The following is a 24,954-nucleotide window of genomic DNA, read 5'->3' on the forward strand; positions in this document are numbered from 1 at the left end:
CCCCCACCCCGGAGCCTGCGCCCCCGACACAGCCCCGCGCCCCCAGCCTCGGCAGGCCCGGTGCCCTCGGGGACGAGGAGCCAGTGACACTCTCCAGGGTCTGCTGTGTCTACTAGGCCTAACGCCCTGAGCCTCCGCTCGGCCCTGGGACCAGCCCGGTGCCATCAGCGTGGCTATGCTGGCCCCACTGCAGGGGGGGACGAGGCACGGGAGGTGGAGGCACAGAGGGAAGAGGACGGCAGGGTCAGGCGAGTGTCACTGCTTGGGGACTCGTGGGGACAGCCCCCAGGAGCGAGCACAGGATGCCCGCCAGATGGCGCGGGCCGGCACCGGGCACGCGTGCACTCACCTGGACAGCGGAGATCTGGACAGGCGGGGCACTTGTGGGGGTGGCAGGGCGGGGCGCCATGGTGGTCTGAGGCTGGGCCTGGGCGTGCGCCTGGGCCTGCATCTGCGCCAGGGCCTGCTGAGGGATCATTAACAACTGCCCGTTCTCGCTCCGCACCAGGACCATACCTGGGGACAAAGGACGCCCGGCATCAGAGCCCAGGAGGCAACGGCTCTGTGGGGAGGCCTAGGGGCGCTGAGGAAGAACGGGGGCCGTGGTGAGACAGTGTGCAGGACGAGGACACAGGCAGGTCTGGGTCACGGACTCAAGGGGCAGCCGTGCCTTCCTGTCGGCAAGCCGGCTTCTGCGCTCCACACTGTCACCCACAACCATCCCACGCTGGCCTCCGGGCGGGCACTCCCTCCCTGGAGGGAGTTGGGCACAGGGTGCTGAGGACCTGGCAGGGCCCCATGGGCACACTCTCCCCAACACAGGCTGCCAAGCATCTGACTGGAGCCGCAGACCCCAGCTGCCCAGGGCAGGTCCCTCCAGCCCTGCCCTACTCCTCCTGTGACCAGGAGCTTCCCAGCCAGCTGCCCTGCAAAGCCCCAAACAACCCTCCTTCCAACAACTGGACCCCACGGCGCCCAGGCACCTTGCACTCTGGAGCGGGGTGCCCACTGCTGGCCGGGGCAGGACTCCACCGCACAGACAGGGAGAACCACTCACACTGCACACTTCTCAGCTCCACAGCCACAGAGCAAACCCCGTCATGCAGGTTTGGCATCGATTTTAGCTTCAAAAACCGGCAAGCAAGTATAGCCTGGGCGCCATTAGCACCAGTAACACCAGTGTCTGCCTGTGCACTTACTTTCCATGAGGCAGTGACAGGCACGACAGGCAACCCACCCTTGCAGTCCAGTGGGGCCTCGACTGCTGACCTGCACCACTACCCTGGCCAAGCCCTGTCCTCCCCCAGGGCAGGGCTGGGGGCGGTGCTCTCAGAGGAACGCCAGGCTGAGGGCCTCCAATCCGTGTCACGCCCCTCCGGCATCGGTCGGGAGTGGTGGGAGCTGCTGCCCGCATGGGGGTCTGGGGAGAGCCGCTGAGGCCACCGGGCCCGGGCTCCGTCAGCAGCATCATGGCGACGTCCACATGGCAAGCCCGCCCTGGGCTCCCTCCACCATTCCTTCCTGCCCACGGACACCCCTTCTCGGCAAAGCACGCTGTCGCCACGGAGACAAAGCCGACCGGACACCCGCTGCTGAGCCCCGGACCAGGGGCCTTGTGGGCAGGCAAGAGCGCAGGGTGGTGGTGGGCACTGCCCAGCCGCCACCCAGGTGCACCAGGGGGGCGGTGACCACCACAGGGAGAGCTTGGCGAGCACCCCGTGCTTCCTCTCAGGCCTACCAGTCGCCACGCGTGTCTGTCAGCGTGGGACCCCGCTTCTCCCTCCCAAGGGCTCCGGACCCCGAGAGTCCCCACTAGCAGAGCAGGGACAACACGAGGCTGGGCAGCTCCTGTGGCTCGGTGCCCAGGCCACACGCACCGCCACAGCAGGCGACCCCGGCACGCAGGCCACCAGAGGCCTCATGGACGAGGAGGTCCCGTCGGCAGAGAACTGCAGGGCGCTGGAGCAGCAGCGTGGTTCCAACTTAGACAGAGTACGAGGGCAGGCCCTGCAGTCCGCTCTGCCCTGGCCCCTCCCCTCTGGCTGCCGCCCTTACGATGCGTCGCAGTCAGGGACAGAGCCAGACGCACTCAGAGGCCCTGCAGAGGCCCCACAGAGGCCCTCGAGCGTCAGAACACCGACATGCGCCCAGTCGCAGCCCCGCGTTGCAGGCACACCACTGCTGGGCATCCACGCAAAGGCGGAGCACAGCTGCTCTCAGCCCAGCGCAAGGGAGGGGCTTCGGATGGACGCTCGTGAGGAAGGGACGGCCTGCTCACACAGGCTGCACCCGGGCAGGGGACGCCCGCCACCCCGACCCCACCAGGGGAGGCACCCGCCCTAGGGCAGGCCACCAAGGGTGGCAGGGGCACTTTCTCCCAGGGCACCCGAGGCAGAGGCCAGCATCCATAGGGCCCTCCCAGGCCTCACATGCCCTCTGGCGCCTCGTCTCAACAGGAACGGAGGAGGGCTGCACCCCATGGGTCTCACTCCCCCAACCCTTGTGCTGGGGAAGCAGGAGAGCACACAACAGCTTCCCTTCAAAGTGCCCTTCAGATCCACCTGCCGCCAGTGAGGGCCACTCCAGGCCCACAGGGCAATTCCCAAAGGCAGCTAATGGACCGCCTCAGGCACAGACTGGGCTCTGCCTCCTGGCCACACCCGCCCCCGGGGCCACTCTGCACACCCTCCGCCGAAGGCCCCCAGACCATGTTCCTCGGGCACCCTGGGTCCTGCTTTCAGGACACAGGACACCAGGGCCAGCCAATCCGCACGAGGAGTGACGTGAGGAACCTGGCAGACGGGACCGGTAGAAGGAGGAAGCACAGGAGCAGAAGGGGCCCTCCCTCCCCAGACCCCTTCCCCGGTCGCTTGGGCCGCACGGGCCTCCCACACCGCTGCCCCCGCCCGCAGAGGACCGCAGAGTCAACCGAGGTCATCCTGTGTTGTGTGCGGCTTTGGGTTCTCTTCCTCTGGTTGTAAGAATGTCCTGTCACTCAACATCCTTCAGAAACAGTTTCCGGTGGCCACACGGTATTTGACCCAGAACATGTTTGGAATCTCCTTGTCAGTGGGAACTTGGGCTGGTGTTTGCGTTTCGCTGTCGGGGAAGCTCAGACCACGCTGCGCAGTGTGGAGCCCCCCGAGCCGTGCCCAAGCCCTCAGTGCTCACTGCTCCCACGGCACCTGACAGCCGCCTGCTGGGGGCCCAGGGCACCCCACCTGGGCAGCAAGTGGCTCGAGTGGCGGGCAGCCCGAGGTCGTCCAGGAGACCACAACCCCACCTCTGCCCAGGCACAACCACCAGGCCTGAGGGCTGCGTGAGCCCTCCCCGCCATGACGCAGCGGAGCCAGGGGAAGCCCAGCGCTCTGGCCCTGGTGCAGCTCTCTGCCCTGAGACCCACGCTCTCCGCTGTGTCCGGAACAAGAGTGCAAGTCAGCCCAGGCCGCATGCCACAGGCTCCAGGCATCTTTGGGGACCCTGGGGACCTCCCTCTGGAAGGGTCCCTGCTGGGGACGGCTTCAGCACCAGCACACCCATCACGGCCCCTCCCACCCGCTGTTCCCACAGGCGGCCGCAGTGGCAGGAGCAGGACCAGACCCCTGCACTCCCCTTTCACAGCCCTGCAACAGGAGCCATGCCCATGGGAGCCCGTCCCTGACCTTGGCAGTGACACTCGACCTGGAGAGGGGCTTGGAGCAGAAACACACGGGCACTGTCGGAAACTCGGCGGGACTCCCGCTGAGGCCACCCGGTGGGGCATCCTCGGAGGGGCGGGAGGAGGAGGAGCCTGGGCAGAGCCTGCAGCCCAGGAGGACGGCCAGGCCAGACCACACGGTCCTCCCCACAGCGCCGACCTCCCCAGCTCTGTGCTTGCAGAGCAAGACAGCGCCTTTCCGTTCACCAGAGGGCCAGCCCACTTCTCCCTCGGTTACGGCACCCCGACAACTCCATCTTCACGGGCATCCAAGTCGTGCGCTCATGACGACTCCCCACACACGGGCACGGAGTCGGGGGCACACATCACCCACTGACCCAGGAGGGGTGTGTGCTCGACCGGAAGTGCCCCCCCACTCTCACCACCACCCCCCACAGTGGCTGTGGGGGCCCTTCACTCACCATCTCAATGGCCCTGCCAGGGTTTGTGACCAGTCTCCTCAGGCAGAAACCATGGCATTCTCCAACTCCCAAGTCAAGCAGCCGGTGACTAAACCCTCGGTGTGGTTGCCGTCACTGCCTCAGAGTCCCAAAGACCCCTCCCAAAGTGTATTCGGTGCCCTCGTCCAGCAGCTGCGGACCCCGTGCTGGACAGGGAAGGGGCCAGGCCCCGAGGACAGGGCCCACCTGGCCTCCGCCCTCCAGCCTCCGGCCTGCTCAGGGGAGAGCGCTCAGGGCGACGGCAGACGGCCACAGGGGCTCCCGCTGCTGGCACAGGGGTGCTGGTGAGGTCCAGCCTCGCCCCTCTGGGCTGCCACGCCACGACACACCCCCAGGGGTCAGCTCCGTACGTCCTCTTTGGGCACAAGGATAAGTGACGAACACTCTGGTGGGCTCGCAAACCCGTCCATGCACACATATACTGNTCCGAGTCCCAAAGACCCCTCCCAAAGTGTATTCGGTGCCCTCGTCCAGCAGCTGCGGCCCCCCGTGCTGGACAGGGAAGGGGCCAGGCCCCGAGGACAGGGCCCACCTGGCCTCCGCCCTCCAGCCTCCGGCCTGCTCAGGGGAGAGCGCTCGGGGCGACGGCAGACGGCCACAGGGGCTCCCGCTGCTGGCACAGGGGTGCTGGTGAGGTCCAGCCTCGCCCCTCTGGGCTGCCACGCCACGACACACCCCCAGGGGTCAGCTCCGTACGTCCTCTTTGGGCACAAGGATAAGTGACGAACACTCTGGTGGGCTCGCAAACCCGTCCATGCACACATATACTGACGTGTAACAGACAGTTTATAGCAAGTGCGCATGAACGTGGGAGCGTGAATGTGAGCAAGGGTGAGTGTATAGGCATGTGAGTGGATGAGCGTGAGAGTGTAAGAGAGAGTGGGAGTGAGAGTGGGTGAGAGTGAGTGGGTAAGAATGTGTGTGTGTGTGTGTGAATGAGTGGGTGTGGGTGAGAATGTGTGTGTGTGAATGAGTGGGTGTGGGTGAGAATGTGTGTGTGTGAATGAGTGGGTATGGGTGAGAATGTGTGTGTGTGTGAATGAGTGGGTATGGGTGAGAATATGTGTGTGTGTGTGTGTGTGTGTGTGTGTGAATGAGTGGGTGTGGGTGTGAGAGCCCATCTGTGGGGGAAGCAGGGCCGCTGTGAACTCACCACAGCTCCTCACACCCATCCTACAACCTTTCCCACGGCACGCTGGGCAGTCACAACACCACCGGTCGGTAGGAGCCACCAAGTTCTCTGCTTAGGGGCCCTAACAACACACGGAGGCCCAGGCTGGCTCCCTCCAGTCCCCAGCCCGCATCAGCTACGGGTCACAGTGCTGTGACAAGCCAGTCAGGACAGGTGATTCTGGGGCAGAGCAGATCCCTGGACATCTGCCCTCCAGGGCCGGGACCTGTCCAAGCGAAGCCCAGGGCCAGGACATGCTTTGCTCTCTGGGGACGCAAACTCAGGTGGTGCAGCCTGGTGGGGGAAGGGCCGGGGAGGCCCAGTCCCAGCACCCTAAGCTGCCCGGGACCCCAGGGCCTCCCCGCAGACACACAGGCTTAGCCACGCTGTGCTGGGCATGGCCCTGATAACCTGGGAGAGGACACCCACCCCCACCAGAGGGCGGCAGGGGCAGGGCCAGGACCAGCAGGGAGAACAGACCACCACAGTGCACAGAGCCAGCTGGGTGGTGGACAACACAGGACACTGAGGGGTGACAGGGAGCAGTGCTGGGGTGGGAGAGCCACAGGGCGTAATCCACGCCGCCCAGGGCCCAGGGCCCGCAGCCTGCGTGCCCCCTGGTGAGTCCACTGAACAAACTCAGGGAGTGACATCAATGCCACAGGTGCCACATCACCAAGACGCCGCACGGCATGGTGGCTCGATGTCGAGCAACACCAGCAGCACAAGCAGACCTGGAATTAACGCGGCCCCACCTGCCAGAACCGGCCCCTCCTGCGAGGGCACTGTCCACGAGCCCTGCCCAGGGGCGCAGACCCCCATGGGAGGCTGGGCACCGTCTTCCCAAGGAAGCACCCCATTCGGTCCGAGGCATCATCGGCAGGTTACCTGACGTTCAGAGATGCGGAGATGGTTCCAGATCAGGCCCAGTGGCCAGCTGCAGGCACGATGCACCAGGGCAAGGCGGACAGCCCAGAAAAACGGAGCAAGAGGCCAGTGCCAGCCAGTGCCCTCCACACGGGAGCCCAGGGAAGGCGCCTGCAGCCCTGCTCGGCACAAACAGGCGCAGAGGCCGCATGACAGGCAGCTGCCTCCAGCCTCCGGGAGGAGCTTCCAGCCCAGGTCGGTGCAAACCCCAGGCCGGGTGGCAGAACAGGCCAGCCTGAGACACGGTCGGGACCCGACACCTTCCCCCAACCTCCTCCCCGCACAGGTGGCATTCCGCTTCAGTGAAACTTAAGGCCAGAGCAGCACATCCCCTAGAGGTCCTCAGACACGTGGGCTCACATGGGCACCGGCTGGAGAAGGCGAGGAAGCGGGAGGAAGGTCCTGGCTGGTGCCACACACTTCCTTCCGCACAGGTCCCCACGGTCCATGACGAGGGCCAGAGTGCAAACTCTGAACACCCACCGGGCGAGGCCCAGAGAACCAGCTGAGCGTCAACACAGGGGAGTGATGCCAGACAAGGTCAGGTGCCACCGGAGATGCAAGTCCTCACCCGCCAGTAAGAATGACTCCTGAACCCAACCAAGGGCACCCAGAGCTCACACGCAGCGGGAACAGGACCGAGGGCGCCGCCCAGCAAGGACAGAGTGCTCCGGACACTGTGCCCGTCCTCACAGGGAGGGCGAAGGCGTCTGGGGGCCGGCCCTGAGTGCTGGCGCTGAAGTGAGGAAGGACACAGAGTTGAACATCGACACTTGCACGGCGATTATGTTCCCCAAGATTTTATTTCACTCGTTTACACAGAGTGGAAGGGAGGAAGAAAGAGGGAGAGAAACACTGGCTGGCGACCCAGGCGTGCGGCTGGACTGGGAACCGAACCAGCGACCTCTGGGTTGCAGGCCAGCGCTCAGTCCACTGAGCCACACCAGCCGGGGCAGAAACGCAGCTGTACCTCTAAACGTTAGCAACAGATAAGTAGACATGCTATCTATAAAAACACCATTTACGTACCACGAAAATGGGACTACGTAAGGGTCTATTCCACAAAACAAGTTGAGGACAAGCACTGGAAACCAGGCGACTACTGAGAGAAAGGCACAAAGACCCAAGTAAGTACAGACACTGATATGTCCACAGGTCAGGACACCACTAAGACGTCAGCATCACAACCCTGACAGCGATCCCGGGGTAGGGGCCAGAAGACTGTAGAAACAGACAAGCTGACCCTATAACTTACACGGAAACACAGCCCTGAACACTCCTGGGAAAGAAGAGCAGGGAGGGGCTCGGTCTCAGCCCAGGCCATCCTCCCGTGGGCTGCTCTGGTCAAGGTTCTAGCACCCGGGACAGACGTGTCAGCGACGACACAGCCCCGGCACCACCCACGAGTTGGGGGATTTTCAACAGAAGTGGCCAGAGCCTTCGGGCTTCGCTGCCGATGGGCCGGTGACTAGGTGCCCTGCAGAAAATAAGTCAATCTCAGCCCCTCCCTCACGACTATCCAAAAATTAACTCAAACTGGACCAAGTGAGAGCTAAAGCCGTAAAAGTTCTAGAAGAAAACACAGAGAAAAACCCTTGTGCCTGGGGCCAGGAAAAACGTCCCCGACAGCCGGCCGACTCACAGGGAGAACACGGGCACAGTCTCCTGGGAGTGCAGGCCACCCTCCGAAGCCTGCTGTGAGGCCCAGGAAGGCAACAGGCTCAGAGAAAGCCTCCTACAACAGTTCAGGCCCGTGGAGGGTTTGTATGAGAATGTATTTCTAAAGTTTGCGTCAAACGAGTAACAGTAAAACAAACCACCCCATTAAAAACACAGGCAGAGGATCTGAACAGACACTTCACAGAAGACAGGCAAATGACAGAAGCCCACGAGAAGACGCTCACCACTGGTCACCGGGGAAACCCAAACTAAAGCCTCAGTGGGCTGGCATCACGCCCGCAAGATGCCTACAGTTAAGGCAGCTGACCTCAGTGATGCCGGGCGGCGGTCGGAAACCGCCATCACACCGCTGTTGGGAGGGCAGAGCCACCCTGGGCAGTCGAGCCGTCCACACAGTGAGCTGGCTGGCAGCCACCCCCGGGGCGCACAGCCCACTCCCAAGAGAGACTGAGCCTCGGCCCCCGTGAGACCCGCAGGCCTGCTCCTGCGGCACGCCCCTCCGGTCAGTCGGGGCTACACACAGCCTGGAGCTGGTGCCAGGGGGCTTCCACCAGTCAGCCCAGCCCTGCACACACAGAGGACCGGGGCCTGCTGACACCTGCAGCCACTGGGGAAGGCTCACAGGCCCCTCCAAGCTCAAAGCTGGGCAGGAGGACCATCGCTGGGCCACTTGACGGGCACAAAGCCTCCGAAGGGCAACAGCGCCAGACGGCGGCCAGCAGGTGCAGGTGGGGACCCGGCTGGAGACGGCTGGCTGCCCAGGGCAGTCCAGGGTCACGTGTCTGCTGGACCTCACAGGACTGCAGGCTGAGAGCCAGTGCTGCTGGGAGCACACCAGGCCCAGTGAAAGTGAGGGGCACGCGTACCAGCGGGCACGGCAACGGGGCCCACGGGCTCTGCCGGGCCACTGAGGGGAAGTGCAGGTGGCTCCTGACGAGGCTGATCACACCCTGACCACACGCTGGGCAAGGCCCCGATGTGTGCCCAAGGGGCCGTCCACCCACGCAAACGGGCTGCATCTCCACTGCTGCCGGGGCAAGGGAGCGAAGCGTCTAAACACAGGTCAGCGTAAACACGGCACTGCCCAGTGCCACCCGAGGAGGAAGGTGGACACAGCCACAGCGCACAAGCCAGGCATGCGAGTCCCAGAAAGACCACGCCACACGCCGGCCAGAGACCCAGAGGCCCATTCCATCAGGAGCGCCGGCATTGGCATCTGATGGTGGCAGTGAGGAAGCCGGTGCCCACACTCCTTGACACTCGGCAGGGATGCTCAAGGCGGATGCACATCGCTGCGTGTGGGCTGCGCGTCGGAACAGGCGCACATGTGCCGACGCACAGGCACAGGGGAGCCCCGACACCCCGAGTCCCACAGGCCTGGGTCCGCACCACTGGGTGGTGACTGGGTGGCAGCCACACCAGCCTCCCGGCCGCAGGGCGGGGCACACACCCACAGCCCAGCACAGCCCCCTCAGGGCTTTCCCCAGGCAAAGTCAGCCGTCTCTGGACCCGTCCCTTCCAAACTTCCCGAGTGCCTGTGCCGCAGGCGCGACATCCCCTCCGTGGGCGCAGGCGGGAGGTGCCCACTTTCTGCATCGAAACGCCGACCAGGACAGGCTCTGCAGCTGGTGGGAGGGAAACCTCTGACGCATACGGGTGTCCGTCTCTGCGGGGGGCGGAGGTGGGGGGGGGCACATGCAGCTGCGGCTGCTGCTTGTCACAAGATAAACGGAAAGGACAGCCTCTCTACCAGCAACAAAGAGAGAGGAAGCACAAGCGGGAAACTCCTTTTGTGTCACAGAAACATTCACAGATTCGCAGCGGAAACCACTGTGCTCGTTTTCCATGGAACTTACTGGGGTGACGTCGGGTGACGAAACCCTACAGGCTTCAGGGCACGACGCTCTGACACCGCACCTGCACATGGCAGCTGCACACGGCAGCGTGCGCCCACCACCCGAGTCCCGTCTCTGTCTCCATCCAGCCCCCTCTCCCTCCTCCACCTCCCGCCCTTCCCTCCGAGAGCGACCATGCTGCCGTCTGCATGTTTGTTTCTTCACTTGTTCCCTTCACCTTTTCGAAGAAAAAGCAAAGCTGAGACAAGCTGCAAGAGAAGCGCACCATCAATCTCGGCACACAGAAAGCATCGCCTTGGGGGAGCTGCACGCACAGGGACCAGCAGAGACTTCGCTCCGAGTCTCACTGCCACGGCTGAGTCCAGGCAGCACATGCCTGGGAACGAGACTCTTCAGGCATCACACCCAACGTTTCCTACACAGGGGAGCGAGGCAAACACCACGTCAGAGCATGTGCAGGCGAAGCCTGTCCTGGGGGCTGAGCGGGCAGGAGGCCCCGCACTCACCCAGCGCTTCCAGGTGCCTTCCCATGGCTCTGAGTGGCGGCTCATCACAGCACCGGGGGCAAGCACAGCACGGGCTGAGAGCTCGCCCGCCCCAGCCAGGAGGCTCACTGCAACCAGGACAGGGACGGGAGGGAGCCAAAGGAGTCCCACCCACTGCACAACGGGCGGACACTCACCCTGTAAGTTGCACGCTAGCCCAGGAGAAGGGCCCAGGACACCCACAGGCACACAAGGGGGGGGGGGCATGCCCAGGTTGGCTCCGCCCACTCATACCCATGCCCCCACACTGCCCACCACGCTCACTCACACCAGGCCTGCCACCTGGCTAGTCCCTCCAACCACTGCCCCCAGCAGCCATCCCAGAAAGCAGCGCCGCCCGCTGTCTGGAAGGTCCCTCAGGCGGCACACAGGGCTCCCTGTCCCTCCGTCTCTGAGGCCCCACTCCACGCCCTGCCCTGCCTCACTGTGTCTGAGCGTCACAGAGCACACTCCCCTTCACAGGGGCCAGGGCCCGGCAGAGAGCTGGCCCTGGACCAGCCCTGGGTATGCAAACATTAAGGCAGGACACGTCCATTGAAGTTGTGCTGACCACAGAAGTTGGGGACAGCATCAGGGTTTAAAACCGTGAAGCTCTCCCAATGACAAGAACGCACAGCCCACTGTCACTCCTGCTCCCCCGCACGTCTGTCTGCATCGCATTTTCTGCGAGGAGCAGGTGTCACCGGGCAGGCGGCAGCTGTACTGGAAACACAGACGGGGCACGCAGCTCCCACTTGGGACTGCCACCAAGACAGGCGGAAGGAAGACGAGCAGGCAGAGTGGGGGTGCGTCAGAGCGCATGGCCCTGACGGACAGGCGGCCTTCTCCGTGAGGACGGGGAGGCAGACAGGGTGACAGGCGCTGCCCGCAGCCCCCACCATGCCAGCCACGACCTGGGCCACTGGGGCCTCTCCTCACAGGCAGAGCACCCCCCCACTGACCCCGCCTCCCGCAGAGCGGCAGGGCCCTCGCTGCCTGCTCTCCGCTCTCCATTTTATTTTTTTTTAAACAGGCATTCTTTTTTCTTTTAAAGATTTTATTTATTTATCTTCAGAGAAGAAAGGAAGGAGAGAAACATCTGCATGGTTGCCTCTCATGGGTCCCCCACTGGGAATTGGCCTGCAACCCAGGCATGTGCCCTGACCGGGAATCGAACCACAATCGTGTGGTTCGCAGGCGCGCACTCAATCCACTGAGCTACACCAGCCAGGGCCCTCCGCTCTCCATTTTAAAGTAAGACAACGGAGGTCAAGTGGCCAGAAGTGGACCTGCTGGGCAGTCAGTGGGCCGCCCCATGCCACACTCCAGCGACCCAGTCCCAGGAGGCAGCAACCTGCACTCCACACCAATAAAGGCTGCGCAAGCCACAGCTGCCACGGCAGCCCTTCCCCGAGACTCTGCCCAACCCCGGGCGGGCGCAGCAGTGCCAACCAGGCGCGGCTCATGGAGGAAACACGCCCGCTGTGCACGTCCCATCTGGGAGTTCCAGCAAACGCACCCAGGCACACGGCCACCACCACAGTGGTGACTCCGTGCATCCCCGTCCACCTGTCCCCGGCGGGCCCCGTGGCCACCACGCTGCCACTGCTGAGTCTCTGCTAAAAGGTGGTGCTCAGGGAAGGGCCCTGGGCCTCTCTCCCGACCCTTGGCAGAGCCCTTTCGGAACCCCCCATCGGTGCTGGTGACGCCAAGTGTACCCCCAGGCACGGACAAACCACCTGACACCTTTTAGGTTCCTTCCAGTTTGCACCGTTACCAGTGGAGCCACAAAGCTTCCCAACACGTCCTTGGCACGTGCTTCCTCAGAATGGGACTGCCGGCCACATAAGAGACTGCTGGACATGCAAGGGCACACCCCCGGTGGTCCCGCCCGCTCCACGCCCACCACCAGGAGGGCCTGTTGGGGTGGAATCAGCCAGCTGTGCCACGGGGCTGCATGAGTGCGGCCCTTTGGGCGGTGGGCACCGCTCACATGCTTGCCAGCCACTGTCACACCTCCTGTCTGCACACATGTCTGCCACCCTCAACAGAACGGGCTTTTCTCACCAGAGTGGGGGCCCCTCCCTCCCACGCCCTGGACACAAGCTCTCTGGGGGCTACACCCTCACCTCACAGCCTCTTTGTTTCCTTAACGACACCAACTCTAAAGTCCAGTCTCGCGTCCTCCCCTCCCTGGCTCATGTGGCCGGTCCCAGGCAATCCCACACGCAGCAACACAGGTCACTGGGGTTTTTCCGTAGTCACTCTCCTTCTAGGGTGAGGCTGCAGGGTCTCTACTCATGGACACACTCTCACTCCCGGGAACTCTGCAGCCCCAGGCAGATGGGAGCCCGAGGCCCCTCGGGAGGCCGCCCAGTGGCCTGCACTCCAGCCCCAGGGCCCGGCCTTCTGGAACCATCCAAGTTCCCTGAGAGGCCGCGCTGCTGCCGTGAGCAGGCTGTGCCCCCACTGGCTGCTCCTAAGTTGACAACTCGAAGCAGGAGTGAGTCTCCAAGGTAACACAGGAGACCACGGTGCCACCTTAGGCTCCTGAGCCTAGAAGGGACACCCCACACCAGCGGCGGGGCAAGGCCCACAGGCCACTCTGCGAAGACCTGACCGGAGAGGCCCAGGTCCCGTGTGAGCGAGGTGCACAGAGAGCTGCGGGGACACCTGCCCAAGGTGATAAGGGCTCACCACCCTCCACCCTGAGGGCGATGCCCCCGCTGCTCTGGGACAAGTCGGGCTAAACCACAGACAAGGGCCCCAAGTCCTAGGCAAGAACACAGGGGACAAGGAGCATGGGCATCACCCTTTAGTCAGTTAGTGCCACACTCAAGCAACCAGCAATGTGCCCTCACGGCCACCCCTTGGTCTCCCACCAGGACACTCACACGGCAGCTGCTGCCCCTCCTCCTCCCACCCCCACCCTTCTGCCTGGGCTCACCCCACCCCCACGGCCGCCTGGACAGGGCCGCCAACACCGCCTGCCACCACGCCCACTCTGGGCCCCCACCAGGAGGCCCCTCTGTCATTGCAGAGGGTAAGCCGCCCTGTGTGTGTCCCTGTGTGTGTCCCAACTGCCTCTGGAGGCGGAGCCAGCGCCCCAGGCCCTGCAGCAGCCGTGCCCCTGCAGCCCTGGGCAGAGGGGGCCTGTCTTTGGGGACGGTGGGGCACCAAAGTGCTCTTCTAAAACCACAGGGTTCAGGGGCCCTCACCACACAGAGTCCCAGGCACGTCCTCCCCCCAGTCCCCAGCCAGGCTAGGGGCAGGGAGCTGCTCACTGCCCAGATGTGGCTGGGACAGCGGGACCCCGAGAACGCAGGGCAGCAAGCAGTGGCACCTGGCTCCTGAAGAGCCCTCCTGACCTTGGTCCTGGAGGGCGGGGACAGGCAGGACCACCTGCAGGGTGGCCTGTGGGCTCCTCACTGCTGCCGTCAGGGCCCAGCTCGCTGTTCTGGGGACAGGGCACACCGACTCTGAAGTTCGCGCAAAGGTGAGAGGACCCGGAACAGCCAGCTGAACATCGAGGGGGGAGAGCAGAGTCGGGGGGCTGAGGGCCAGGCCACGGGACCGGCTGAGAAGCCACGGCGATCACCATGGCATGATCGCCGGTGCGGGGACAGACACACAGACCAACGGGACAGACAGAGAGCCCAGAAACAGACCCCCACCAACAGGGTCAGCAGACCCTTGACAAAGGAGCAGAGGCCACTTGGTGGGGAAAGGATGGTCTCTTCATTCACTGGTGCCGGGACCGCTGGACGTCCACGTGCAAAACCAGCAATCTACACACAGGCTGTGCCCTTCACAGAGCTAGCCCGGGACGGATGGCAGACCCAAGTGTAGGCCCCAAACCAGAACGCTCCTAGGACACAACCCGGGGGAAACCGAAAGGGCCTGGGGTGGGGCGCTGACCTTTTAGATGCCACACCAAAGACACGGCCTGCGAGAGAGAACTGATGGGCTGGACTTCATTAGAACCAGAACCTTCTGCTCTAGGGAAGCCACTACCGCCAGAACGGAAGACAAGCCACATCGGGGGAGGTACTTGCAACAGACACATCTGACACTGGACTGTGGTCCAAAGTGTACAAAGAGTTCTTAAAGCCGGTGAGCAAAAAACGACTGAAGAACGGGCTGACACCTGAGCAGACCCTCGCCAAAGAGGACACGCAGGCTGCAAAGGAGCGAACAAGACGACACGCCCATCCCACATCGCCAGGGACGTGCAAACTAAACTGGAAGCCACCGCACTCTTCAGAGTGGCCGGACCCCAGAGCACGGACGACACCCAGCGCCGGGGATGGGGAGCCGAGGAGCCGAGGGGACGCTGGGACCCCACCGGTGGGGAGCAGGGGGAGCAGGTGGGGAGCAGGTGGGGAGCAGGCGGGGCTTTGGCGCTGCTGCTCGAGGCAGCTGGGTGGCTTCTCACAAAAACCAACCAGGCTCACGTGACCCAGCAGCCACGCCCCTTGGTATTTACAGGAGGAGCGGGCCGCCCCGCCCACAGAACGCCCCGCCCCGCACGTGGGCCTCACTGCAGCTCGGCTCCTGATTGACAGGCCCGGCAGCCACCCAGACGTCCTGCTGCGGAATGGGGGGGGGGTGGTAAGTCAACTGTGAAACTGAAACTGCTCTAAATAAACTGTCTTTACTTAAAAAAAAAAAAAAACCCCACAGGATCTGCCTCTTCTGGTACGGGAGCCTCCGGGGAGACAGCCCGAACCCCTAGAAAACCTCCCCGAGGAGCAGCAGCCTGGGCCGCTGGCTGACAGCAGAATCAGCCGTCTGGCTCTCTCCACACCCCTTCCCGCCAAGGCCCCCAAAACAAGGAGGAGAGGAAGGTAAATGGTGCCAACCCCCCACAACAGAACAGGGAAAGGCCCAGAGGTTCTCACAGATGCATTAGAGAGAGAGGAGACCCCAGAGAGGAGCGGGGAAGGGAAGTGACAGATGCAGACAGCCACGGTGGGCAGGGACAGGGGTCGGACGTGTGGGCGGGGCCGGGCCATGTGGGCAGCACACAGCAGCTGTGTGTCCCGGCTCTAGGCAGAGCCGTGCAGGCAGGAAGGTCCTTCCCTAAGAAGTGGAAAGGCCGGGTGAAGGCAGCTTCTGCAAGCCCACCACCCACTACACCACGTGCTGTCCTGGGCACAGGGGACCCAAGGGGCTCCTCTCCCAAGGACCAACTAGGGAGGCTGGGCAGCTGAGCCAATGGGGCGCCCAGAACAGGGAGAACGCACACTCAGAGCATCCAGACACCAGTAAGAGGGGCCTCAGAAAGAGAAGACAACAGGAACTGCCTAGAACAGAAAGAAGTCCAACAGGAGTGAGACAGGGCACTGTGCTCAACCTGGAGAACTGGGGTGTCCGAGCCCCAGCACGAGGGCAAAGCCACAGGGCCTGTGCATGACACAGGGATGGGGGCAGGACATGGGACACAGGCTCCAGCAGGTGGGGCTCAGGGCACCTGAGGCACCCAGGACAAGGACCTCTGCTCACACTCAGCCTCCCCTGCAAGCAGGTGATCTGGGCCACAGCAGGACGCCAGCAGGGGCCTCCAGGCCACGTGGCTGAGCTGCCAGGACAAGCCATTGACGCCTTGTCTCCATCCCCACTCCCCCATCATCAACACCCGCTGCTCCCACTCTCCACAGTCCTCGTGCTGCTGTGATGCACCTGACACCTGACCCCAGCCACTTCTGCTGGCTCTGCACTCGCCAGCAAACCACCTGGCCTGACGCCCTGCTCTCGGGCCACAGTGCCTCCGTGGGCAGACCTCTGTGTGGCTCTGCGCCGCTCCTGGGCTGGGTGTCTCCCGGAACCGCAGCGCCACAGCCGGGCCTTAGTGCACACGGCCCCCATGGAGCCCCCAGCGGTCCCCACACACCTTGCTGTCTGCACTTGTCTGCACTCACCCACAGCCCCCACTTTCTCACCAGGGTGGGCTCTCCCTCTCCTCCACCCAGTTCCCCACCCTCCCTCAAAGGAGGGACAGTGCCCGGAAGACCACCAGGCCCTTGGCCAGGGCTGCCGCCCTCCCGCCCAGCTCCAGCTCCTGCACTCTCACCAGGAGGCCTCCTCCAAGGGGCGTGAACACCTGCCAGGAGCCCCCAAAGCAGCTAGGACCACCCTCCTCCTGCAGCCTGCGACCTGCAGCCTGCCCTGTACTGGGGCCCTGGCCCCACGCTCTACTCTCTCAGCCCCTGCGGCCGGCACTCACCCGTCCCACAGGCACACATCAAGGACCCAACACGAGGTGCAGTGGCCACAAGCACCTGCCCCTGCCATGCGAGGACATAGCCAGGTAGGAGGACACCCCGCAGGTGCAGCACAGAGGGGTGCTGCGGCTCAGGGAGACCTGAGAGCAGACAGTGTGCAGCGCAGGGGCGCCTGGAGAGGGCCAGATGACACACACTGGTGCTAATACCGCCACCCTGGCCGGGCAGCTCAGGTGGTCACAGAGTCATCCTGATTTGCCAAGGTTGTGGGTTCGAAGCCCGGTCAAGGCAGGTACAGGCATCAACCAGTGATGCACGAATAGATCAAATCAGCATCACCTCTTTGTACCTTCGTGGGACCTGCACTGACAGGCACGGGGAAGTCCCAATCGCACGCGTGCCCACAGCTCACTCCTGAGGCCAGCACCACGCGGGAGCCGCCAGTTCCTGAGGAACAGGCCAGGAGCCAACAAGAGAGGGGTCCCTAGACCCCACGCACACGTCTCTGCCCTCTTCGGGAGCCAGGGTCCCCAAACCATTGCCGGAACGCCAGGTGGCTACCTCCCTTTCCACTCCAAACTGGCCCGTCCAGCCTCTGGGAACGAACCCCGAGGCGGCTCTGCCTCCCCAACAGCCAGAGACACGCGACAGGGAGGACACCTCCGTGACACTCTCCTGACCGCGGGGCCAGGCAGCCCAGACCCTCCCTGACTGGCAGAGGGTGCTGACGAGGGAGGGCAAGCGAGGCAGGTGTCCGCAGGGAATCCACGGAAGCACACCTGTGGCCAAGGCCCCAAACCAAACCGAGCAGGTGGACGACGGGAACAAGGTGTGGTGACCACAGGGAGAGACAGCCCCGCCAAAGGCAAGGGACGCAGGCCAGGTCCTGGTTCTTCCGGGGTGGTGTTCACAGGTGCTTGGTAAGCCACTTAAACGACACACAGACGAGCACCTGGCCGGGGGCTGGCCGGGCGAACTTCGGCAACACAGTTACAGGACACCCGCGGCAGGGTTTCCCCAGCAGCACCCGGACAGCTGGGGTCTCTGTCCTCGAAACCAGCTCCCACGGGTCAGCGCGGAGGCCCCGTCCCCTGGCGGCCACCCGCAGGGAGGCCTCAGACTGGCTGGCCCAACTCAGGCTGAGCACAGGCCCCACCAACCTGTGGACCTCACGGGTGCTGGCGTGAGCTCACGGGCCCCACGCCATCCCCGTGTGGACACAAGGGCAGCGTGGGCGACCTCACACATCTGGGCTTCCATGGGTCGTCCCTGCACGAGCGGGCCTTGAAGGAGGGGGCACTGCCTGGGTCACCCAGGCACAGCCTCTGTCTCTCCCAGGCGGGGAAATGGTCCTGAGCAGGAAGTCCCGGGCAGGCGGCAGCTTCACCGTCAGCAAGCCAACCCCATCCCGGGGCACAGACTCAGGGACTGGCACAGGCTTGTCTGGACTGGAAGCCCCAATACTGAGCGAGGGCAACATGGGCTCGGGGTCAGTGCTCTAGGGGCCCCCGGTCAGTGGTTCCCAAACTGCAGTGTGCTGAGAACGCAGGGGTCACTGCAGGGCGCCAGGAACCCCACCTGGCCCCAGGGCTCCCTTTGCTTGGCCCGAGCCAGACTGCCACCTGCTGCCCGTCTGGGCCACCTTTACCACAGGCCCCCACCCCCTCCCAGGCCTCAGAGCAGACACACTGAACAAAGCTCCTGAACTGCCGAGTGCAGAACGGAGGGGCCCGGCCTGCTCTAGTCAGCAGCACCTGAGCAGCAGAGACGCCGCCACGCCCACGGCGAGCACGTGCAGGCGGAGTGCCGACCTGAGACAGCGCACGGGGCGCCAAGTGGCCGCTGAGACTCCGTTTTGGAAATGACAGGGCACACAGGATGCCCACCCCAGACGGGTCCATGGGGGTCCCCACACAAGCCCATCAGGGGACAGAACATGAGGTGGGTAGGGCCTGACCTGGGGCTCAGTCACTGTGTGCTGGCTGGCCGACCACACTCACAGACCAGCCCCAAGCCCAGCCATCTGGGCAGCTCCCAGGGCAGGAGAGGGTCCGGTGCCCCAGTCTGGGGTGCTCCTGACCACTTGCCCCACTGGCCCCCCTTTTGGGGCCACTGCAAAGCCTGCAGCAGCCATTCGGACCTTTCAAGGGGGGGCCCGCAAAGGACAAGCCCCTGCTAACCTGAGAAGTGCAGCAGCCACCAGGTCCCAGGGCCCTGGCAGGCACCCGCTGGCTCCTCTCGCCGTGCACACAAATGCTTCGCCCTGTGAGCACTCTCTTTGAAAAGCCTGGTCCTGCCCTGGCTGGTGTGGTTCAGTGGGCTGGGCATCACCCCACAAGTGGAAAGGTAGCAGGTTCGATTCCTGGTCAGGGGGCGTCCTGGGCTCTAGCCAGGTCCCCAGTAGAGGGCCCACGAGAGGCAACCAAGCGATGTTATTTCGTTCTCCCTCCTTTCCCCTTTCTCAATAAATAAGTAAGTAAGTAAAGCCACTTCCCATCAGGAGCAAATGGGCCTCAGTCTCCACCAGCATCCACGGGAAGAGGCCAGAAAGGACCCAGTCCCAGGCACCAGACTCCCACCAGGCTCAGCTTCCTGGAGGAGGCAGTCAGGGTCATCAGTTTCCAAAACGCCAGCCTTGGGCCGCAGCTCTGAAGCCACAGTGTCACACGTGTGAACAGCCGGCCTCCAGGAGGCACCTGCACCGGAGCCTTGAAGACACTGAAGCATCAGAAGTGCACAGAGCTCTGCACAAAGCCACGCCTGCAGGCCACACGCCACAGACAAGGGGACACCGGCGCTTCGGTGTCCCAGGGCCACAGAGCAAGGGTGCGTCAACGACCACCGAGGGGCAGACGCGCCCCACAACGGGCAGGCGCAGGCAGGCAGCCAAACAGTGGTGGGCGGGGGGGGGGGGGCATCCATGCTCTTCTCAAGTTTGGGCAATTTTCCTATCTGTGTTTCCTGAGGGTTTTAATCACCTGTAACAGCTCTTCGAGGACGTGGAAAGATGACCACCTCTGACCTGAAGCCCTGTTGGCCCTGGTCAGAGATCGCATGTCCCAGCTCCCCGGGCAGCACTCACCTGCCTCACAGGGGTGAGACGGCACTCCCGAGAGAACGTGCGAGGAGCTGAAGTGGCCGAGAGCTGCTCACCGGCCACCACCCTCCAGCGTGGTCGCCCGCAGGCGCACAGGGTCCCCCTGCAAATGCCCCTCATCGCCAGCGTCCTCCAGGTCAGAGGCCCCACTAAACCAAGGCCACACAGCCTGTGGTGTCTCAGAGCTGGGGGCCTTGAGCGGTCACTGCTCCCCACGAGCACAGAGAAACTGGAGACCCTACTTCGTGTCGCCACCGAGAAAAGTGAAAGCACTCCCAAGACCCGTTCCAGTGTCCCAGAACCCAAAGCAGCTTCTCTGGGACCCTTTCCAACCCCTAGGCCTTCAGAACCAGCCTCGAGCCCACGGGACCAGCCCTTCCACAGATGGGCCGTCTCCACACTCGGGGCAGCAAGGCCACGGATGTGTGTCGCTGAACGGGTGAGGGAAGCGTGTCAGCAGCCCCCACAGACCCACTTGGACCTGCTACTGGCCCCTGACCTGCGTCACCTCTGTGGGGGTCTGGCCTGTCTCTGCCCCCTTCCGGTCAAAGACCACTGCCAGAGGAGGAGCTCCAGCAGACACTCTGGGCAGATGGTAAGGGCAACCCTGCAGGCACTGGAGAACCAGGCACTGGGCCCGCTGATGGTGACAGAACCACCTGGGAGCCAGCCCCCTGGCCCCTCTGGTTCACCGACCACCCACCTGGCCAGGACATGGTCTCGTAGGGCCCAAACAAACAAGGAGCCACCCCCACGAGGCCACCTGTGAAGTGCTGGGCGGCGGAGGGGGTGCCTGCTTTTGGTGACTCTGCCCCACACCCTTAGCACAAGGCAGCCAGCCCTCCAGCACAGCCTGCCTGGGGGTGGGGGGCGCCGCTCCTGCGTGTTACTGAAATGCAAGGACACCAGCTCCAACAGAAACCCACATGGGAGACGTTACTCCCACCCTGGCCCCTGGAGAGCTCTGTCTACCCGGAAGATGGGGACAGCCAGGATCGAGACCCGGACAGAGGGCAAGGAAGAGTGACCACCAGCTTACCCCCAGGGCCCCCCCACCAGGCAGTGTGGACGCTGCCCAGCACCAGCCGAGGACAGCTCCCAAGAAGTTAGTCTTCTTTTCTCCTCCCAAATGTCACTGTCATCTAAGTGTAGCAAGAGGAAAATATGGGCACTGGCTGGTGAGGCTCGGTGGACTGAGCACCAGCCTAGATGCCAAGGGGTCACCAGTTCGATTCCCAGTCAGGGCACATGCCTGGGTTGAGGGCCAGGTCCCCAGTAGGGGGGGCTGCAAGAGGAAACCACACATTGGTATTTCTCTCCCTTTCTACCTAAAAATAAATAAAACCTTTAAAAAGGAGAGGAACACTCGGTAAAGGCCTTTGTCCTGAAGTAAGGCCCTTGCCCAGGCCCACCCTCTCTGCAGCAGCCCTGCCCCCACCTGCAGGGCACGCCCCCCACATCTATGACGCCCTACGACAAGCTTGGCAGGCTTCTCTCAAAAGCACAGAGACAGTACGGGCCACTGCCATGGGCTCCAGGGGCCCTGACAACACAGCCCGTCCTGGACATGGTCTGGACAGGCACGGGCCACAGGTGGCCTTTGCTGCCTCCACAGCCGCATGACATCTGGAAACCAGCAAAAGCGCCAGGAGCCTGGGGTGGCATTGCAGACAGCAGAGGCTCCTGGGACCCGAGGTAGCCTCACAGGCCCCGCAGCGCCCAGCCCTCTTCCAGGAGGGACAGCAAGCCCCTGAGGGAACAGCATCCTGACCCAGGTCAGAAAGCGAGTGCCCGCAAGTGACAAAGCCCCAACTTCCAGGAGTGTCCCTCCTGCCAGAGCACTTGCTGCCACCAGAGTTTCCTGTCACTTCAGTGCTGGCCGGGGTGGCCCTCCAGCCTCAGCCGGGGCACCTCCCTCAGGTACCAGTGGGTCCTCCCTCTCCCACTCGGTCAGTCCTTGGCAGCTGTCCGAGGCCAAGGAGTCTGGGCCAGTGCAGGCAGCGCCGTTGTCCCGAGATGAGCACCTGCGTGCCCGCCAGGCCTCCGACCCCAGGAGAACAAACGCTCTGCTGAGGCAGGACGGACGGACAGACAGAGTGAAAGGTGCCACCAGCCCCGGGGGAGCCCTGGCCTTGCCTGTGTCAGCAGCACTGCCCGTGCTGGGCTCAAGCAGAGCTCCGTTTTCGCAAACTCAGTCTCGGCAGCTGCACGCCACCCACCCACCCCCACCCCCCCAGCCCGGACGGACCCCAGGAAGCAGGGCTGGGAGAACCGCCTCCTCCACCTGCCCCAGCGGCGCCGCCTGCCGCCTCCCGTGATGCTGTCTGTGCGTGGCGTCCACAGCCCTGAGCCCCCAGCCCTCCACACGTCTGTCTCACAGCTGTGGCACGAACGAGGGGACAGCCGAACAGGAGCCACCTCTGTAAGTCACCTCTCCCTCTACTTCACACCTTTCCAGGAAGACAGCCCCCAACACAGAAAAACCCCGAACAGGAGAGTTTAGTATTTTCTGACCCATCAATTACGTAACTAGAAAATTCACATCTGTCACTTCAATTTACAGAATGAAACTGCACTTTTAAAAAGGACACTGTTCTGAGATGCTGGAAGCGGAGGCGAGCGCACTTTCTTCGCTTCCACGGCCGTGAACACAGGACGCCATAATCAGAGTTCCCGCTCACAGGGCAGCTGGGGGGTGAAGAGGCCGACGGACATGAACCTTATACTTTCTAGGGGGCACGGGCACCTTCCCAGGGCAGCTCTCAGCACCTGTCACCCCAATGTCCACACAAGCTCTTCTCTGCTCTCTCCCACGAGACTAAGTCAAAGACTCACAGCAGCCCAGGCCAAGAGTCCGCTTTCTCACCAAACTGTCCCTCTGTCAGTAACGCCCCTAACGCTGACGTTAGGACAGGTGTGAGCCAGTCCAGGGTCGCTCAGGACAAAGACAGGTCATCCCGAGCAACTGCAACTTCCTCCCGGCAGGACAAAGGAGACCATGGCTGCCCCCTGCACTAGGACTCAGGCTGGCCAGTCCCAGGAGTCCTAACACCACCCCTCTCAGGCCCCCCGCACCCCCCCAAGCTTGCCGGCACCCACTTCACACACTTCACAGAGAAGCGCGTGCCGGCTTTAAAGGACAAAAGGGCTGCATGGGGACACCTTTGCTGGGAGCAAGGCAAGTGCTGAGGCCAGCAGGACCACTGCAGGGGCACTTCCCCAACAGGTGACCGGGTCCTGACATCTCCCATCACGTGCCACCACCACACATGCCTCCTGTAAGTCACCGTTTGGGAACCACACTTGCCATCAGCCTTGCCTTCCACCAAAAGGTCAAAACGTACATAACAGAGCCATCAACAACACTCGCTTAGGAACCCAGCCATGCACGCACACTGTGCTCAGGTGATTCACGTCACTGGGCCTCTCCTCCCCCTCCCCCACTCCCGGCCTGCAGCCCGACCACCTCCCATGGCACTGGTCCTGCCTGCTCCGCAGACCCCACCAGGCTCTGCCCCGGCAACCAGCTCCCCTGCGGTACCAGGAAGCCTGTCCTTCCTAATTCACTGGACTGCTTTCCCAGGGTGACCCCCGGCGCTTTCCCGTCAGCACAGAGGGACACGGAGCTAGCACAGAGGGACACGGAGACACGGGAGGTGCTGTTGCTACTACTCCTGCCACCGCGGCAGCTGCCGCACCAGCACATGTTACTACACGGCGAGGGAGGAGCGCTCCAGAAGCTCGGCACTCAGCCCACGCCGGCAAGGCGGAGCGAGCGGAACAGAAAGCAGGGCGCCGCGGCTGTGAACTTTCCCTTCACCCAAGGGCCCCCACAGAGAGCAGCGTGCACGTCAGGCTGCAGGGACCTTGCACTGTCACCCCCAAAGAGCCCAACGGACAGCGAGGTGACAGGAAGCTGAGAGTGGTGAACATGGAGGCTGTCCATCCACAACTCCCAGAGACCCACTGAACCAACGGCACATGCCCACCACTGACTGGGCAGTAGCACCCAAAGTGACCGGGGGCCTTTCAGTGACCTCGCTGTGCTCAGAGTGACTGTGGCAACAAGAGCTGAAACACTCCTGCCACCCAGGAGTACGTGCCCACGAGCCCCTCAAGGCTCCCGGGTCCTCGGCCATCCCCGTGGTAGCAAGAAGGGAGCAGCTCTCCGCGAAGATCCGCCTGGTCTGAAGGAGGGGGCACTCACTGCCTCGCCCACCAGCAGGGGACACAATCACAGCCCAGGTAGCACAGAAGCAGAAAAGCCCAGTGGGAACAGGGGCCACACGCCTCACCCCGGAAGCAGGAGGGGAGCTTGCCCAGTGTGGGAACACCAAGGACCCCAGCTCTGTGCAAACCCTGCACAACCCAGTCAGGCGCCCTGGGAGCCGCTGCCGCTGCCGCTGCTGCTGCTCTCCACGGAGGGAACACGGGCAGGGACACACGGGACCAGCAGAGGGACTGTGAGCCCGGCACAAAAACTTTGCAACTGAAGACCTGAGATGAAGCCAACCACTGCACAAGGTAACAGCCCCAAGTGCACATCATCTGGGGTGTGCAAAAACTCACACACACTCACACACACACTGGGAGCCTCTGCCGAACCTGGGCAGAGGTGCCAGCCTTGACCTGCTGCAGGCCCGTGCAAAGCCCATGACCTCGGGTCCTCCAGTCCTACAACTTCCTGGACTCCCGGCTAGGGCAGCAGAGACCCGCCCGGCGGTCACTCACTCACCTGGGGGCAGCTGGAAGTTCTGGATGTTTGTCGGATTCTGAGGCGGCTGTGGCAGGCGAGGGGCCAGGACCGTGGGTGTCAGCGTGGCCCGAATACCGCTGGTGGTGGCTGAGGGAGTCCTGGGCAGGCTCTGGGTGACCGCGCTGGCCGAGCCCTTGGGCAGCCCGGTGGGAGTGCCGGGGGCAGGCGGCGGGAGGCCGGTGGCCGTAGGCAGCGGCCCTTGCATAGTTGGCCCGAGAATCATGCCGGCTCCTGTGCCGGCCGGGCAGCTGGCCGCCAGGGTCTGCGGCGGCGGGGGCGCCGGCTGCACAGCGGTCTTGGGCGAGTCAGCCTTAGCCACCTGCGCGGGCGCGGCGGCAGGCCCGGGCTGACTGTTGGCGGCCGGCGCGGGGGCGGGAGCGGGCGCGGGGGAGGGCGCGGGGCCCGGAGCAGGCGCGGGGGCTGGGACCGGGGACTGGGCTGGGGCGGGTGCGGGGACCGGGGTGGGCGCGGGCGCGGCGCTGCCCCCGTTCTGCGCGGCCGCCGGGGGGCCGGCCGGGTGGCCGGACGGCCGGGCCAGGCTGACGGCAGCGGGAGGCTGCG

General features: G+C 63.8%; 1 protein-coding gene across 1 annotated transcript in view; it reads right to left on the bottom strand.

The window, feature by feature from the left end:
- Window positions 1-24,948, bottom strand: part of TAF4 (TATA-box binding protein associated factor 4) — a 49,319-nt gene extending 24,371 nt beyond the window's left edge. The window contains exons 1-2 of the mRNA XM_037060008.1: window positions 24,373-24,948; window positions 350-516 (exon numbers count right to left, since the gene is read on the bottom strand). Coding sequence (XP_036915903.1) covers window positions 350-516; window positions 24,373-24,616 — 411 coding nt within the window. The 5' untranslated portion in view covers window positions 24,617-24,948. The remainder of the gene's footprint in view (window positions 1-349; window positions 517-24,372) is intronic.
- Window positions 24,949-24,954: the final 6 nt, after the last annotated feature.

Source organism: Sturnira hondurensis, unplaced genomic scaffold, assembly GCF_014824575.4.
Source record: "Sturnira hondurensis isolate 20B ecotype Veracruz unplaced genomic scaffold, ASM1482457v3 Scaffold0011378, whole genome shotgun sequence".
Classification (NCBI taxonomy): Eukaryota; Metazoa; Chordata; class Mammalia; order Chiroptera; family Phyllostomidae; genus Sturnira; species Sturnira hondurensis.